We start from the raw sequence: 17,228 nt of genomic DNA, 5'->3' as shown, positions 1-17,228 counted from the left end.
ACTAATACGTTCCGATGGAGGAGGAGAGTACTCCAGTGCAGAATTGAAGAAATTTTTGGCGGCGAATGGAATCCGGTTGGAGCAAACGGCACCGTACAGCCCGCAACAGAACGGGACCGCTGAACGGAAGAACCGCACGTTGCAAGAGATGATGCGATGTCTTTTGTTGGAAGCTGGAATAGGTAAACAATACTGGGGAGAAGCAGTTTCAACAGCCAATTTCCTGCAGAACTTACTGCCGACTGCTGCGACCGAAGCTACGCCGTTCGAACTCTGGTGGGGTAAAAAGCCAAACTATTCCTTCCTGCGAGTGTTTGGGACGGAGGCGTATGTCCACGTGCCGGATGAGAAAAGACGGAAACTTGATCCGAAGGCGAGAAAGATGGTGTTTGTGGGATATGCCGAAGGAAGGAAGGCGTATCGGTTCCTGGATCCGGCTACGAACCGAATCACTATCAGCAGGGATGCGAAGTTCCTTGAGCTGGCTAGTGCTACTCACGAGGAGTTTGAAGCTGGTACGAACTTGATTGGAGGAGCAAATGCCACGGCGCAGTTACATACCTTCGGAGAAGAGTTCGTTGATGAAGCGGTGTTCGACAATCCGGAAGAGGTTGCGGAGCAAGAGGACGGAACCGACGACAGCCATTCGTTCCACAGTACAACCGAGAACGAGCCTAACTTTGAGGGATTTGAAGAGGAAGAATTTCTCCGTCGATCGTCGCGCGTCTGCAAAGCGATTCCGCCACGTCGGCTACTTGAGGAGATCTCCTACGTCCAAGCGGCAGATAATGAACCACAGAGTTTACATGAGGCATTGTCTGGTCCTGATGAGGTGGAGTGGCGAGCTGCAATGAAAGAGGAGCTGGAGTCTCATGATCGGAACAGCACGTGGGAGCTCACAGAACTTCCAGCCGGTCGTAAAGCGGTAGGCTGTCGGTGGATCTATAAGATCAAAAGAGGTTCGGGAAACGAGATCGTCAAATATAAAGCACGTTTAGTAGCGCAAGGCTACACCCATAAGTACGGGGAGGACTTCGAGGAAACGTTCGCTCCTGTGATCAAACAAACCACCCTTCGGGCTTTGTTGGCAGTGGCATCTCAACGTAATCTGACTCTTCGACACCTAGATGTTAAAACCGCATACCTGTACGGTACCTTAGCTGAGGAGTTGTATATGAAACAACCCCCTGGCTTCGTCGAGAAGGGTAACGAGCGACTTGTGTGCAGACTACGCCGTAGCATCTACGGGCTAAAACAATCAGCCAGATGCTGGAACCAGCGTTTACACGGCGTGCTGCGAAGCTTGGGATTTACACAAAGTGAAACGGATAAATGCTTCTACACCAAGATCGTCGGTGGACTGAGAGTCTATCTGCTCGTATATGTCGATGACATACTTGTCGCTTGCCAGGATTCTTCGGAGATCGATCGAGTGACCAAATCATTGAGTGAGAAGTTCGACATAACCGACTTGGGAGAGCCTAGCTTCTTCCTAGGTCTGGAGATCCGACGATTCGACGAAAAATACAGCATTTGTTTGGAGAGTTACATTGACAAAATCGTTGCTAGATTCGGTTTGCAAAATGCCAAGACTGCCAAATGCCCGATGGATACCGGATTCACTTCATTGATAGATACTAGCTCACCATTTCTGGACAACACGGCCTACCGGAGTCTCGTGGGTGCCTTGCTTTACATCGCTGTGTGTGCTCGCCCAGACGTCGCCGTGAGTGCATCGATCCTTGGCCGTAAGGTGTGTGCTCCTACCGAAAACGATTGGTTGGCGGCGAAGAAAGTACTCCGTTATCTCAAGTTGACGAAAGGGACTAAGCTGCTATACAAGAACGATACTGAAGGACTGCTAGGATTCTCCGATGCCGATTGGGCTGGCGACAGCAACACTCGTCGGTCGACCACAGGATATGCCTTTCTCTATGCAGGAGGAGCAATTTCGTGGGGCAGCAGACTCCAGCACTGCGTCACGCTCAGCTCAATGGAATCCGAGTATGTGGCGCTCGGAGAGGCCAGTCAAGAAGTTATTTGGTTGAGAAAGCTGCTTAGTGACATGGGTGAAACGCTGGACGGACCAACATGCATTATGGAAGACAACCAAGGATGCATCCAGTTCGTTCAATCGGATCGAATCAGTCGCCGTTCAAAACATATTGAAACGAAGGAGAGGTATGTTCGAGAGTTGTGTGATCAAGGGGTTGTGCGGCTCGAGTATTGTCCCACTGATGAAATGGCAGCGGACCTGCTAACGAAGCCCCTCGGAACTACAAAACTCAGGAAGCTATCAGAACTGTTGGGACTATCACCAACGAAGGACAGCGGCGGCAAATGGTGAGGAGGAGTGTTGGAAAGTTCACCACATGCCGGCTGCATTCATGCGCCCCTCGTACCTCGAGTCTCAACTTAGACTACGAAGAGAAAAACAAACTATGGACCTTCGAGAAATATCGTATGATGCAATATTTCTTTTGTGTTTTTGTCATTCCTTTGTTACCAAGTAACCGAACAAGTTGAAATAAAAACGTGTCTATTAATTTCATTTTTATTCTTGCTAAATGTCCGATTTTGCCCAACACTTTGGTTGTTCATTGTATTCATTGTGTCAAACTTACAATCAGAAATTCGACCAATTTTCACCACATTTTTCTAGGAAAAAGGTTTTTATTTAGCATCTAAACCATCAAACATAACAAACAAGTCTCCAATCTGAGTTATTAACTCAAGAGGAAGTCAATGAAAAGAATTTTACCAAGTGTTTTGATTCGGTTTGTTCATGCTACCCACCACTAACCGTCTATGGCGCTGCGCACAGTACAACTGTAGCCATGAACAGCGGTGAAACAGGTCGGTACAGGTACAACGATTGTACCGAGTTGCTTGCATGGTTCTAGCGCTGTACATGGTGACAGACATACAACTTTCGAAGTACAACGCTAGTACAGTTTTTATGTCTGTCATAAGCATTAGTTAGGCCCTGGGTCATGTGGATAGAAACGAATTGGTTGTCAAAAAGAATCCAATAGAAATATCAAAAGAGATCTAATAATCAGGAGGAGAAGAAATGTTACTTTTCTTATAATAATCCACTACATAGAGAAAGTATTGTTATTGAAGGTGAAAATAATCGAATTAATCAAAATGAACGAACTACATTTTTTCATCAATTAATGTAGCATCTCAAATCATTAGGGCCCAACTGACATTTTGGCAGCTATTGAAATTTCAATATTATTAACTTCTAAACATAAAAAAATCTAATTATAATTCAGTTTAACTTCTTTTATTTTATGAACACAACTAAAAAAATACGAACTACACAAATTAAAGCATTTATTCCAATTTTGGCTTTGTCGAAAAGTCAAATGAACAAAGCCCGAGTCACGAAAACGTTTGCTCCTTTTATAGGAGGAACATCTGACAGCATGCGGAAAAAAGACAGCATGGGGAAAAAATGTGCAAGAAATTTTTTTCAAGCAAAATGTACTTGAAAAATAAATTTTATTGACTCCGCATGACCCAGGTTAGACCCATATGTATGCTAGTTATACGATTTAATGTTTGCTGGACACTTCATTAAAATCTGCGGCTTACTCCTTTGAGGGTAACATATTGGCGATCTAACGTACAAATCTACACCTAGGCGGCGCTGCGGTGAAAGTGATGATGGTTTTAAATTTGTGAGTTTATGGATGATTTTTAGTTCTTTCCATAAATTACAATGTTATAATCATAAAAGATTATTTGACTGTGATGGGTTTGGAAGAAATTTATTTCTGCGCAATTTTATATATAAAATATTATTTTCTTACCTCTTTCAGTAGTTAAAACTGTATAAATATTGACAATAGTTGATTCAAAGAAGGAAATTCGAGAGCACAATCAAATACAAGTAGAAAAATGCATAGTTCCACAAAAGTGAGGGTGTTTGTTTATTTTACGAACTGAACAGTGCGATTCGGTCGTGATTATTTTCATTAATTTCTATTTAAAATCAATTTAGCCATTAAATGTAATCAGTAAATGTTAAGACAATTATATTTTTGTCTATTTACAATCAACACGCGATTAGACCAAAGTCATAGATTATTTTCGAAATGTTTATGTTCGATAGTGATTATAGGTTACGAGTACTAATTAACATTTTTCAGAAGCTCAAACTCAAAATATCAAGTTGGTTGATTCCATTGATTACGCAGGGGCTTCCTTTCGAACGATACGAGAAGGATCTGCAATATTTGAAGCGCAACAAATGTCACTCATCATTGTAAATTATGTATACTTGTACCGTAAAAAAATGTAAACGTAAATTATAATTCGTCATATGTTATGAATGAAACAATGTAAAATGGTGATTTTCTAACCTTTTCAGCGTAGAAAGAATACTTGAATTCGGGAAATTTGAAGAAAATTTCAGATTTTTCAAAACAAATCAAACCAATTCCATACCAACAAACAAAACATCATCATTTTACTCGCTGCGCCATCTGGTTGCAATTCTAACGTAAATTCGTCAATTGGTGATAATTGGTTTTCATCAGCTGTATGACACCCGCCATGTTTTAGGTGCCAACATCTCAAACGTCAAAAGTATTTATTTTCTTCAAAACAGCGATCCGCGTTGGCGGCATTGTGCTTCATTTACTAGTTTAGGGGAGCGTCAACGAATAGCTGCTTTTCAGTCGGAATGAACGTTTTAAAAATTAAAATTATGTATGAAAATTAGCTTTTCCATATCAAATGAGTATTCTTTTTGAATTAAAAACATTTTTGTTTGCAGTTGGTGAAAAAGTCTCATACGAAAATTGTTTATGAAGACAATTTTATATTATAATGAAAAAATTCAGCAACAATTTTGGAATTGTATAGCCATATGGTTGAATGAAAGTCAGAAATACATGTTTCAAGTAATTAAATAACATGATGTGAAAATTTTCATTCAAATTTTAAAATTTAAAAACCGGCTTCGTGTCTTCTAATCTGATAGAGATTACACTAACGAGTTTGGGACACAAATTATGGCCCTAATTTGAATTCGCCACCAGACGTCGACACCATCGCGAATTACCAATTTACCACCATCTGACATATCGTGATGTCGATGATGAACTTTTTCAGCAGAGGGATAGTGAGATGGGTGGTGACGGTAGATAGAGTGAGATAGCGATAATCGTGCCATACGGCTGGTTTTCATCTGAGAGAGAGGAGCCAGCTCGCGTTTGTTGTGATCGCCCTTATGTCAGCGCGAACCAGTCACGGTGAACCAAGAGGAAGTATTGAAATATGTAGAAAATTTTAACATAACATTTTTTTGCAAGAAATTTTATGTGAAAATGATTTTGACGTCGGACTACATCTTTCATTTCTATACTGGGGTGTGAGTTCAAAGCTTCAAGAACGAGAGCGTTACATTAGAGAAACAGGATTTCGAGCATTGTTAGTTGATAGAAATGGTATGTTAACCGCTTCATTCGAAAGATAGAATATCTACGCGTATTATGTTTGTTAGTTATTGATCCATAAACTACTTTCAATAGGTCAAAAATTGCTTTGAAAGTAAGCTATTGAAATCACAAAAATCTGTATAAGCAGGTGCCAGCTTGGAAATCCACTCAATTATGATTGTGTAGCGGTTGGATCATGTTATCGCTGCTCAAGATTGATATGGTGAAGCTAATTATATCACACCTTTTAATTTTGTGGACAATACTGATTGGTTCACCTTCACTATCTGTTCGGGCGGTTTGAGGAAAACCCGCCGACAACAATGGTCACACACTTACTAGAAATAAACTATCAATTTGTAGGTTAAAAGTTCTCTATATTTCTCTGGTATTTTTCGCTTGCACTTTCACGTTAGGACGTGTTCGCTCTGACTGTTTGGAAAGGAATGATTTCACTTCGTTACGCTGCTGTACTTCATTGCCCACTGATGGGCTGATGCGCAGTGGGGATGACGTGACTGCGTTGATGTTGCTGTTATTGTTTTACTGCTTTTTCTCTATGTGGTTCGTTTCTACTTCGGTAGGATTATTTTGGAATTTTGTCGTTTGTATCATGGTCGAATGGAATGTGAAACTGAATATCGTGCGCGGACTGTGCACTGGTTTTGTAGAAAATGGGTTTGTGGCTACTTATAAATTTCAACGTTTGTGGCTCTCAATAGGCGGATTTATAATACATGAATCTTACTTCCGTTGAAAACGGAACACTATCGGTCAATTTGATTGGACATTCAGTGCTTCTACTGCCTTGATAAGCGACCTGCATGTCAAATTTGAAATTTGAATATGAATTGGTCACCAGCGATAAGCAAGAAACGAAAAAGACGTCGAGAGACTGGCAGTATAACTCTCATTTTCTTCCGAATCGTGATCACTGCCTATGCAAACAGTTGGCACTGCATCCTTTTTAGTCAACCTATTATTATTTCCATCGGACACAAAAAAAACTTGGTAGAAACTAATAAAATAATATATTCCACATACGCTGCACATTGCGTCGGGTAAAGGGTAATATCGGGGACATAACCGGAGGGACGTAGGACTACGCCAAAGGTTGTCAAAAATATAATTTGTTCGAATTTAGTTCAAGTTATTTTACTTCAGAAAAACAAGCTCTAAATACGTAATTCATTGTTTCATATTTTTATACATTGCAGATGTAATGTAGACAAACGCAAACCATTATCAAAGCAGTGGAGCAATAAAACATCCGAATAAACCTTCACCTCAACATTATCATGTTGATTGTTTGGTGCCAAGAGCAAAACTTCATCTCAAATGCATCAAATGCAAAAACATCGTTCCCAAATTAATAATCGACAAATTTGTTTCTGCACCACCTTTCGCTGAACGGCTACAGTAATCCGAACCGAACTGGTAATGTTTGGGCAGCGTAGTAATAGCAACCGCCGCAAAACGAAACATTCGAAACACCTTTTGTTTTCAATCGAAGAAAACTGCTCTCGCCGCTGGAAAATGCCTTCTTCACGCCCAGCTTGACTTTTAATCCGGAAACCATAAATGAATTCGCGAAAACTGAATGAACGATCGGAAAAAGTCACAAATGAGCCCAAAACACCAGCACCATAAATTCACACAAGATCTCATCCGGCAAATGAATCATAAAAATTTGTTTGCTTATTATTTCGGATATTGTTTTAGAAATCATCGAAATAATTCTTCAGGACAACTATATCGAAATAGTCAGAAGTAAAAGAAACTTGTTTAAGTGGGCCGATGCTGCTGGAAGCCATGATGTGGGCTGACCTAGTACATCTTTCATTATATCCCACATGATCAGTGTTCAAATTTTCGTTTTCCCCCCATATATTCCTGTTAGACGTAGTCCTACGTCAAAAACCAAAATCGAGGATAAAAACGCACAAATGTACTCACAAACAAAGATTCACGTCAAGTTTGAACACTTTTCCCATAGATGAATGACAACAACTTGCTTGATAGAAATTGTCCGATTTGAATTTTCTTGATGAGAAAGCGCAAAAAGAATAAGAAGAAAACACACTATCTGTCATTCAGCTGGCTCCTCTCTCTCAGGTTTTCATGCTATCAAAAAATTAATAACGAAGCGAAAAACATATGGTAGCAACCGAAAATTGGCCCACCCCTCGATTTGACAGTTATCTATGTTTAGACGAGTTACTGCGCAAGAACTAGTCGAAAATTCGAAGCAAAATAACTGGTTTATTTTATGACCACGCAATGGTGACACAAAATAAGGCCGTGTACTCCGGAATTTTGACGACATTGTTATCGATCTCATCCCAAAGGTATGGTGATTTTTTTTATATATTGTACACTGTGGCATGGAGCATAGCAATATATTTAATGCAATGCTCTGTTTTTGATTATGCGCTTGAAATCACTCTATGTTAAGAAATAAAAAAAATCGGTTATGTCTAAATAACAAACAAAGCACGATAGTAATGATGTCATATATTAACATTTAAACATAGTTTGGCGAGAGGTTTACCTTGTTTTGAACCATTGGCTAAACAATCTGTCATTGGAAACTTTTGTTTCATCGATACATATTTTTTTTCCAACAATACCTTCACTACATCGTCAGTGCAGAGGGATCTTGAAAGAGCCGGAATCAATACGTTCCTGTTTTGGAGACAGGTAATCTTGGATTGAGGCATTCGCTTCGCTTCCGGGATTTCCTCACAGAGAAGAAAGTGATGGCTACGTGAGTAAACACTTTTCGGTCGACTTCGGTGTCCGCGAGTTCTTTGAGATATACATTCTTGGAGGGAATGTATGTGTGAATTGCTGCACCGTTTACTTGACTGCTGCTGATTGTTGTGTTCGTTGTTGGTGTAAGACCTCGGAAGGTGTGAGAAGAAAGAGCAAAAATTGCCAATCGATAACTGGAGAATAAAAGTTTTCAATCTGGTGTTCCCCTTCTCGGCCTGAAGAAATTTGAATGCTACAATGAACTACAAGTTTCGAAGTTGAGGTAACAGTGAAAGATTACTTGTGCATATCCTAAGGTGGTTGTTTGGAGGAGTTTTGTTCATTTTCGGGCGTATTTAGTGCTGGTGGATGTGATTAGTTCAGCGCGGCTTCGAGTGGATTGACACGACGATGGCCACCACTGGAATGGGGATTGGATCACGCAACGGGGTTAAAGAGATGAATGCCAGCGGTCCGCGCGTTGTGACCATCCACAAAACGGAAACCGGATTCGGTTTCAACGTTCGGGGACAGGTCAGTGAAGGTGGCCAGCTGCGATCGATCAACGGAGAGTTGTATGCCCCGTTGCAACATGTCAGCGCCGTGCTGGACAACGGAGCTGCTGAGCTGGCCGGTATCAAGAAGGGCGATCGAATCCTAGAAGTGTAAGTAGAATGACGATATTACTACTATAAATTATGTTCGCTCTGAGGAATCGAACTACGGAAACCTGTCTGGAAAAAGGGTACTTATTCTGGCGAAATTGACCTTATATGTGCATTGGTTTGTTCGTTGCACTCATTCGAGAGTTCAATAACTCTACGAAAAAGAAGTGTGTGCTGGATAATCTATTTTTTTTTTGCTCAGGCAATTTTGTCAGTTTGAGTCATTTTTTGTAAATGTCAATTACTGTTCCTGATTCTTTGTGAGTTTAAATTTCTATACGCACACAATTAACTTTCCACCGAATGTGGCCGGAGAGCAGTGTTGATTTGTTTTTACTATAACCTTTTGTATGGTTTGTGTATAGTATTCCTAACGTCTCACGTCTATTGTGGTTGCAGTTTTTTCTACTACCAGGCGTAAAAAGTACGGGAATTTGTCTGACCGGTCGCGACGGTTTCGAACGAAGGCTGCAATGTGTTTATAGACGGTCACATCAGTGTAAACATATCACGCATACAGGCTCATTGGATGCGCTCCCTTTTCCCCCTGTCTTTTGGGAAGTGCGGAAAGATACTGCTGATTGCCTGTTGTTTCGTGAGGGGCGTTCTTGATTAGAGCTCAATCGTGTCTCCGTCTCATCCTAATTGGGACCGGTTTGTTTACATAGGTGGACGACACTTACTATGGCACTTTGTTGAAATCTGCGGGTGCTTTTGGTGCAGTGAATTGATTCGAGGATGAACATGATTATACGCAACGTTAAAATGATCAGAGCACAATTCTGCAAACGAAATTAAACAACACACAACACAATTTCGAAATAAATTTTTTTCTCACTCTGATTTCTTTCAGGATCGAAAGGGAGTATTGATCTACAATTAAGGTTAGCAGGACATGCACTGATTTTGAAATCTATCTGGGGTAGGGTTTCTCAAAGACCCTTTAGAGCCGATCTTTGAGTTGAGTTTTTGAGTTAAACCTTTTTTATTGAAGACCAAGATTTTGTGAGCATATAAAAATAGCAGTTGGATCTTCCACAAGATCTTTCAACTATTTTCAATTATAGATTCAGTTTCATTACCCACGATGCTGTTTTTGTGTTTTGTCTCAATATTCCAAGTTTGTTTCAAATGTCTAAACTAAAATGTGTGTTTGGGAAAAGCATATCTAAACACCAAAACATGGCCAGAATATTCGATTGATGTCCACTTCCTTGAAATGCTGAACTCTGTGGTGCAGAAATTCAGTCGCTCATCCAATCGTTTGGATTGCAGTTCCTTCCCGTGGCTTGTACTTCGGCACTATTGCACTTGATATTTGATGACTTTGAACTCAGCAAATCCCCTGTGCTCGTAAAAAGCTAGAAACCATCATCTCCCGAGTATTTTCACCGCATGGGTCGTCCAAGAAATATGCTAAGTAAATAAATAACGTATATATAATCTCTATAATCACGTATTTTTATGTATTTACTAGCTGACCCGGCAAACTTCGTCCCGCCCAAAATTTGTGTTTTGTTATCAATACCTTCAAACATCTACGTTTTCTTGCTATGAGCAAGTTCATGGATCCAATCGCAGAACTATTCATTGATTGATCTTCTATTCGACCCCGTTGAATTTACCTTTTACTATAAAATTTCCAGTATTTCTAACAAAATTCATCATTATAATATCAGATTATTTTCAGACATAATTCTCGTTCAAGATTTTTCAACCGCTTGCAAAAAACATGTTTCTCCGTTATATGGAATAAATGTTTTATACAGAAAATATGATAGCATAAAGGCAGCCATAAATCGGACAATTTCTCCCTCGAGTTCTGCTCTTATCAACACATCCGGCGATCCTTTTTTTTGTATAGATAGAAGAAGATATAGGAGTGCGTTTCACCATATTCAATTCCATTTCCAGTTTCGAACAAAAATCAATTTCGCTAGCGCAAACATCAAATGGACTAACAGCACTTGTCACTATATAATTGTAGAACATATGGGAATTTAATTTTCCGAATTTTCCCTTTTTCCTTCAAAGTTTTCCGAAAATTTTCAAATGTCATGTTTGGTTGGAATATTTTTGGTTGAAATATGTGTAATATTTTTATTTTATTAAAATATTTATTTTTATCATTCCAGAGGAGGGAGGGGTGTCTTACCATTATAGAAACATTTCTCATACCCAAAAGCCTCGAGTTATGCAGAAGTTTCTGTTTTGTTTGTCTGGCAGCTCCTCTTAGAGAAGTGGAGAGGAGTGTATTCACCATAGGAACGTATCGTGCGTAATTCAGGAATTTGTGTTTCATTTGTATGGCAGCCCCCCGTTGGAGAGGGGAGTGAAGAGTCCATCATAGAAATATCTTGCACCCTAAAAACTCAATATGCCCAATTTGGTTTCATTTGCTTGATTGATTCTCGAGTAATGCAGAAATTTGTGATTTATTTGTATGGCAGCCTTCCTTTAGAGAAGAGGGAGGAGTATCTAATCATCGTAAAAACATTTATTGCACCCTAAAACCTCCACATGCCGAATTTGATTTCATTTGTTTGATTAATTCTCGAGTAATGCAGAAATTTGTGTTTAATTTGTATGGCAGCCCCCCCTTAGAGAGGAGGGTGGAGAGTCTAACCATCATAGAAATATCTTTTGCACCCTAAAAACTCAATATGTCTAATTTGGTTTCATTTACTTGAATAATTCTCGAGTAATGCAGGAATTTGTGTTTCATCTGTATGGCAGCTCCCCCTTAAATAATAGGGTGGAGAGTCTAACCACCATTGAAACATTTATTGCACCTTAAAACCTCCATATGCCTAATTTGGTTTCATTTACTTGAATAATTCTCGAGTAATGCAGGAATTTGTGTGTCATTTGTATGGCAGCTCCCCCTTAAAGAATAGGGTGGAGAGTCTAACCACCATTGAAACATTTATTGTACCCTAAAACCTCAATATGCCTAATATGGTTTCATTTGCTTGAATAATTCTCGAGTTATGCAGAAATTTGTGTTTAATTTGTATGGCAGCCCCCCCTTAGAGAGGAGGGTGGAGAGTCTAACCATCATAGAAATATCTTTTGCACCCTAAAAACTCAATATGTCTAATTTGGTTTCATTTGCTTGATCAATTCTCGAGTAATGCAGAAATTTGTGTTTCATTTGTATGGCAGCCCCCCCCCCTGAAAGAGGAGGGTGGAGAGTCTAACCACCATAGAAACATTTTTTACACCCTAAAACCTCCATATGCCTAATTTGGTTTCATTTGCTTGAATAATTCTGGAGTAATGCAGAAAATTTTGTTTAATTTGTATGGCAGCCCCCCTTTAGAGAGGGGGAGGGGTCTGAAACTATCACGAAAACCTTCCCCGGCCCCAAAAACCCCTACATACCAATTCTCATGTTGATCGGTTCAGTAGTTTCCGAGTCCATAAGAATCAGACAGACAGACAGACAGAAATCCATTTTTATATATATAGATATCTAAAATAATTACAATGGCTTGGACATAATCGTAACTGTGACAGGTGTCCTGATTTCCAACTCCGACCAGATGGTAACCCGTATCTACAATAGTAACTTGAGGTGTTCCCCATCTTAGCAATTAAACTATATTTATTTGCAAGAGGCATTCAATTTCTTTCGATACAAATTTAAGGTTCACTGATGTGCAATTTTGAAAAGACTTCATTATATCCCTTTACCCCTTATCAGCTCTTCATTTGACCCACAAAATATTCGAGTCAATTGTGAGAATTATTTGATTTTCCTCAAGAACATGTATTATTCCCTGTCAATTGTTACACCCTTTGGAAGGAAGTCAGTTGAAGGATATTTTCTCGACTCTTATATTTTCTCGATTGTAACAGCATTCTCAAGAGCTTCCTAAAAATCAATATTTATTAGGCTCTCTAAGCGTTAGCCTTCCAAGGGTCGAATTTCCATAGATCCACTTTTCAAAACGTAACGCGGTTACTTGCAGTTCTCTAATGATTAAAATGAAATAAAAACAAATTTCCTTATTGATTAGGTTTACAATTGGTAATTTATTAAATTTCAATGTAATTCCGAGTACAATTTATATTCACACAAAAATACAAGAAAGGGCTGCCAAAAATGGGGTGACCAGCATTTACGATGAAATAAAAATTCTTACTTTCTTATTTTTATAGATAGAGGTAAACATAGTTCTACAATGTTATAGCCTCCGCTAGTCAAATTGGAAAAGTTTCTGGGATTTAACATTGCCGTAGACTTGATAATCGAATCATCAAAATCGAATATTTTTCTCATTTGTTTGATCAGTTCCACGAAAAAAATTGCGACAAATATCCTTTGAAATGATCTGCCTTTCGCTGTCCGTTGTTCACATAATTTCTTCTACTGCTATTCCAACCTAAAATTCTTGTCGCTTTTCAAATGATCTTAATATTTAATAGCATTGGACATTAACACAACGTAAGATTCCTCGCAGATATTAGTTGAGAATGATCGAATAAAAATCTTTCAGCTCTTCATGCAGCATCGTGAATTCGGGATTTTCAGCCTGGAAAACAATTTAAAATTGATCTGGGGCAAAACATACTTCGCACCGCCCGACGCGAACTTTGGTCACCCTATTTTTGATAACATGAAAATGAGCGCCCTATCATATGTAACAACTTTGTTAAAGATAGTTTTTGTCTAGAGATTAAAGATCTTCCATAAAGTTATTTATAGCACTTTCTGCATTAGGTTCACCATGAAAAAACGGTTTTAAGCTCTAACTTTCATATTTTAACCTCTACATCAAAATGGTCTTGGCTTTTAGAGCTTATCATGACCAATATTTTGTGGTGCAGAACTTGTCAATATATATATAGTATTACTCAAAGTTATTGATGCTTTTTCACCCAAAAATTCATGATTTCCATTTAAATTAACTCAAATATAAAAAATATAGTTTTGGAAATCCCACATTATGTAGAGTCAAGTATACTCTTTCAAATGTCGTTAACGAGCATTTCTTATGTTTGCCCCAAAATGAATACCAAGCGATTGAAGAGAGCGTATTTTTTGGGAAGAAATATCAATAACTTTGAGTACAGTTGCGATATTGACAAGTTCTGATTTGCAAAATGTTTGTCTTTGTAAGCTCTAAAAGTCTTCTGAAGACAGTTTGCATGTAAAATTTGCAATATAATAGCTAGAGCAAGAAAAAACGTTTTTTTATGGGACCCTAACGCAACTTAGAAAAAAAGCACTATATCAGTTATTTCAAGAGATAGAAAAAAACTTTGTTCTAAAAATTTGCTTAAAATAACTAGGTAAAAGGTATGGTTTTGGGTGCCAATAAAAATAGTTATCTCGATTTTTCATCCTGAACTTGTTGCGAAATGTTACTTGATTACGATATCGCCACTGCGCAAAGCTTCTGCGAAATGTTGTTTTGCACAATAATATACCCAATGCAAAATATTAGCTCAATCAGACTTCATTTACTAGTCAGAAAAATCACCGGAAATCGGGGTTTTCAAAAAAAAATATATCGATGCCGATGTCGATATTCACAGTTATTTAAAAAAAAATGGACAAAAATCTACTTTTCAGATGGAAAAATGGCCGAGTGCCAAGTAAATCTCGACGTTTCATGCAATTTTAAGACATTTGGCATCAATTTTTTTTTTCGGAAACACTCATTGTGTGCTAAGTTCTGCCTATGTGTAGGAAAGGGAAAGGAGAATTGGGAAGTGCATTCGAGGTTCGAGGAAGTGGAGCGGTCTTCTAAGGAAGACATATATGGGGAACATGATATGAGGAGACGACTCAAGCTACTCAAGCTATCATAATCTGATATGCCGGAGTATACCATTTCGATATGCAATTAATGAATTCAATATTATGACATTCTGGAACACAATTACATAAATTGTTAGTAGCAAGACCTACACGATAAAGACTTTGAACTTTGGGGATAATACAGTAAAACCATTTTCCATTGATTCTGCCTACTCTTAAATGCCTATTTGTTCGAAAAATGGAAAATAACTCGTGATACGGATCAACTCACATTGTGAGCTAACGCCAAATTGTAGGCAAAAAGATTGTTCGTTGCGTCGGCGAGGAAAGCGAGTGGTTAGGGCAATCGAAAAAACATACACATTTCAATCGTCAAATTGTTCAACTTTTTTACTATATTTTCTGTTCGTGTTTCAAACAAAAAAATTGCTGGATAAATTTTCTGTCTAATGGGATATAACACAACATATGTCACAATAACGGTTTTGAGTGATACGCGTTTGAAAACTCTTTAAATCTCTTGATACATTTTTCGTAGAGTTACCCCCATATATAGAAATCAAGGACATAGTCCTATGTCAATATGTGAAAATTCGAAACCCAGCTTGAGAGTCCAGGTTCGGAGTATCATGCAACGATTTTTGCAGAACGTTAGCACTCGAGATGAAAGTAACTCCATCATCCGTTGTCTCTGTGCGCAATCTGCTGATAGGGAAAAATCCATATAATTGACGTACAAACTATACAAGAGTAGGCTCAGACAGGAACCTTTTGGTAGACACATAAAACTACATCGGGAAATTAGCTATCATGAGAATAGATCATGAGTTTTTTTGACAGGGAATCATCGGAAGTATTCCATAATAATATCAGTTTCTTTTAAGAAGTATGTTAACCCCTTCGCCTATGATTTAATTCGGTGCCGCATCGAGTGATTTCACTACACTGCTGAACGTTCTAGCGCCCTATGATATGTAAGTGCACCACGAGAAAGACTCTGTGTTGTAGGGGAAGGGTTCAAAAACAAATTTGAATATTTTTTTTCTTTTTCGTAGCATCCCTCGAGGCTTCCGATATCGCTTCTGCTTACTCTCAGGGAAATCCTATTCCCCTTGCACACGACACGTAATCCAATGAATATATGTCCGATGGATCCTGTGTGCGGATGCAAAATGCAAACAGCTTAATCCGCTTCCACTAATGGGAGGGTTGAGAAGAGGAAAAAAATTCGCACGTTTTTTTTGTGGATGATTCCACGATCAGAAAAAATCTTTACCGATTTATGAGAGCTTAATGTTCTGTTTGTTCATCTCCCATTCCGTTTTCGATATTTATCCTGCAGCGAATGACATCCCTCAATAATGAGAGTCTCTCATATTATTATTATTATTTCAATGTCGAGTTATGAAATATCTGATATTTAAAAGTCCCGTTCGTAATCCTTCTGCGAAATTGTTATCCAACGCTAATGTACACGTTAATATTATTCACTGCACTAGATGGAGTGGATCTGGTGTGATCAATGACTCGCGCCTGGTATCGCCAGTAGTGTCATTATCGGTTGGTTCCTTATGCTAACAGAAGCGATTCTTCTGTAAATTCATCATCATGCTGTTTTTGATGCTACGTGCACAGTTTTTTTCCAAATGATTCGCTATGCTTGTGTCTTTTTTCCCTCGACGGACACCAAGGGCCTTGTATTCCTAGCTTTAACCATCGATTCTGCATCCCCAATGAGGCGAGGACGTATCGATGTGTTGATCACTGTTGCTACATTGTCTTTGGTAATGATTTGCATCTTTCGATTCCAATTTGATGATTAGCGATTCGATTATTTGCCAATTAGAGACTCTTTTTTATTTTTTTATCTCATTTATTTATTTATTAGGCTCATCAGCATTTTAGCTGTAACAGAGCCGGGTTTTAATCGTGTACATGTACATATGTTTATGTTTCTATAAATTGTAAATTACACAGTAGTTAAGCGTAGCCATTTAGGCGTTAAGTTTTCTGTTCCATTACATTATGGTAAATTACAAAGTAGTAGCCATTTAGGCGTAAGGGTATTCTTTCTGTTCATCCATTGTTCAGCAGACCGGACAGCGGAGACAGTTGATATTGATCATTGTTGAGTTATTTATAGAACAGCAGCCCGATGTGTCTTGCAGAGCAGAGCAGTTGTATGGATGAATCGATCTTATTTCGACCGTGGATCGATTTCCATCGCTGATGATGGGTGCGTGGACGTAGTTATTCTATAACAACACAAAGATGGTCAATTGAGGGCCCTGAGTTTGAACTCACGATCGATCGCTTGGTAAGCGAACGCGTAACCAAATGGCTACGAAGACCCCCAATTAGAGACTCTTCAAAACGCTGATTTCAACGACAACATCAATGAACAAAGGAAAAATTTTAAACCATCGGACGACTTGAAGCCCAATATCATTAGTTCAGCAAGACATTTCGTTTGAAACATAAAGTTTATTCTCTGTTTCGGACATCTTCAAACTGTCAAGATGATACTAGATCACTTAGAATCTTGCCGCCCAATCGGGAAAAGCGGAAAATGCGGAAAAAGGCGAG

The 17,228-nt window shown here is 38.8% G+C and overlaps 1 protein-coding gene across 1 annotated transcript in view; it reads left to right on the top strand.

Annotated features, from left to right (window-relative positions):
* Positions 1-8,064: 8,064 nt before the first annotated feature.
* LOC129777707 (sorting nexin-27) overlaps positions 8,065-17,228 on the top strand; it is a 49,808-nt gene continuing 40,644 nt past the window's right edge. Inside the window, exons 1-2 of the mRNA XM_055784143.1 lie at positions 8,065-8,490; positions 8,568-8,872. Of these exons, the coding sequence (XP_055640118.1) occupies positions 8,619-8,872 (254 nt within the window). The 5' untranslated portion in view covers positions 8,065-8,490; positions 8,568-8,618. The remainder of the gene's footprint in view (positions 8,491-8,567; positions 8,873-17,228) is intronic.

This window comes from Toxorhynchites rutilus, chromosome 3 (genome assembly GCF_029784135.1).
Source record: "Toxorhynchites rutilus septentrionalis strain SRP chromosome 3, ASM2978413v1, whole genome shotgun sequence".
Taxonomy (NCBI): domain Eukaryota; kingdom Metazoa; phylum Arthropoda; class Insecta; order Diptera; family Culicidae; genus Toxorhynchites; species Toxorhynchites rutilus.
This window is presented reverse-complemented; position numbering and strand designations above follow the sequence as displayed.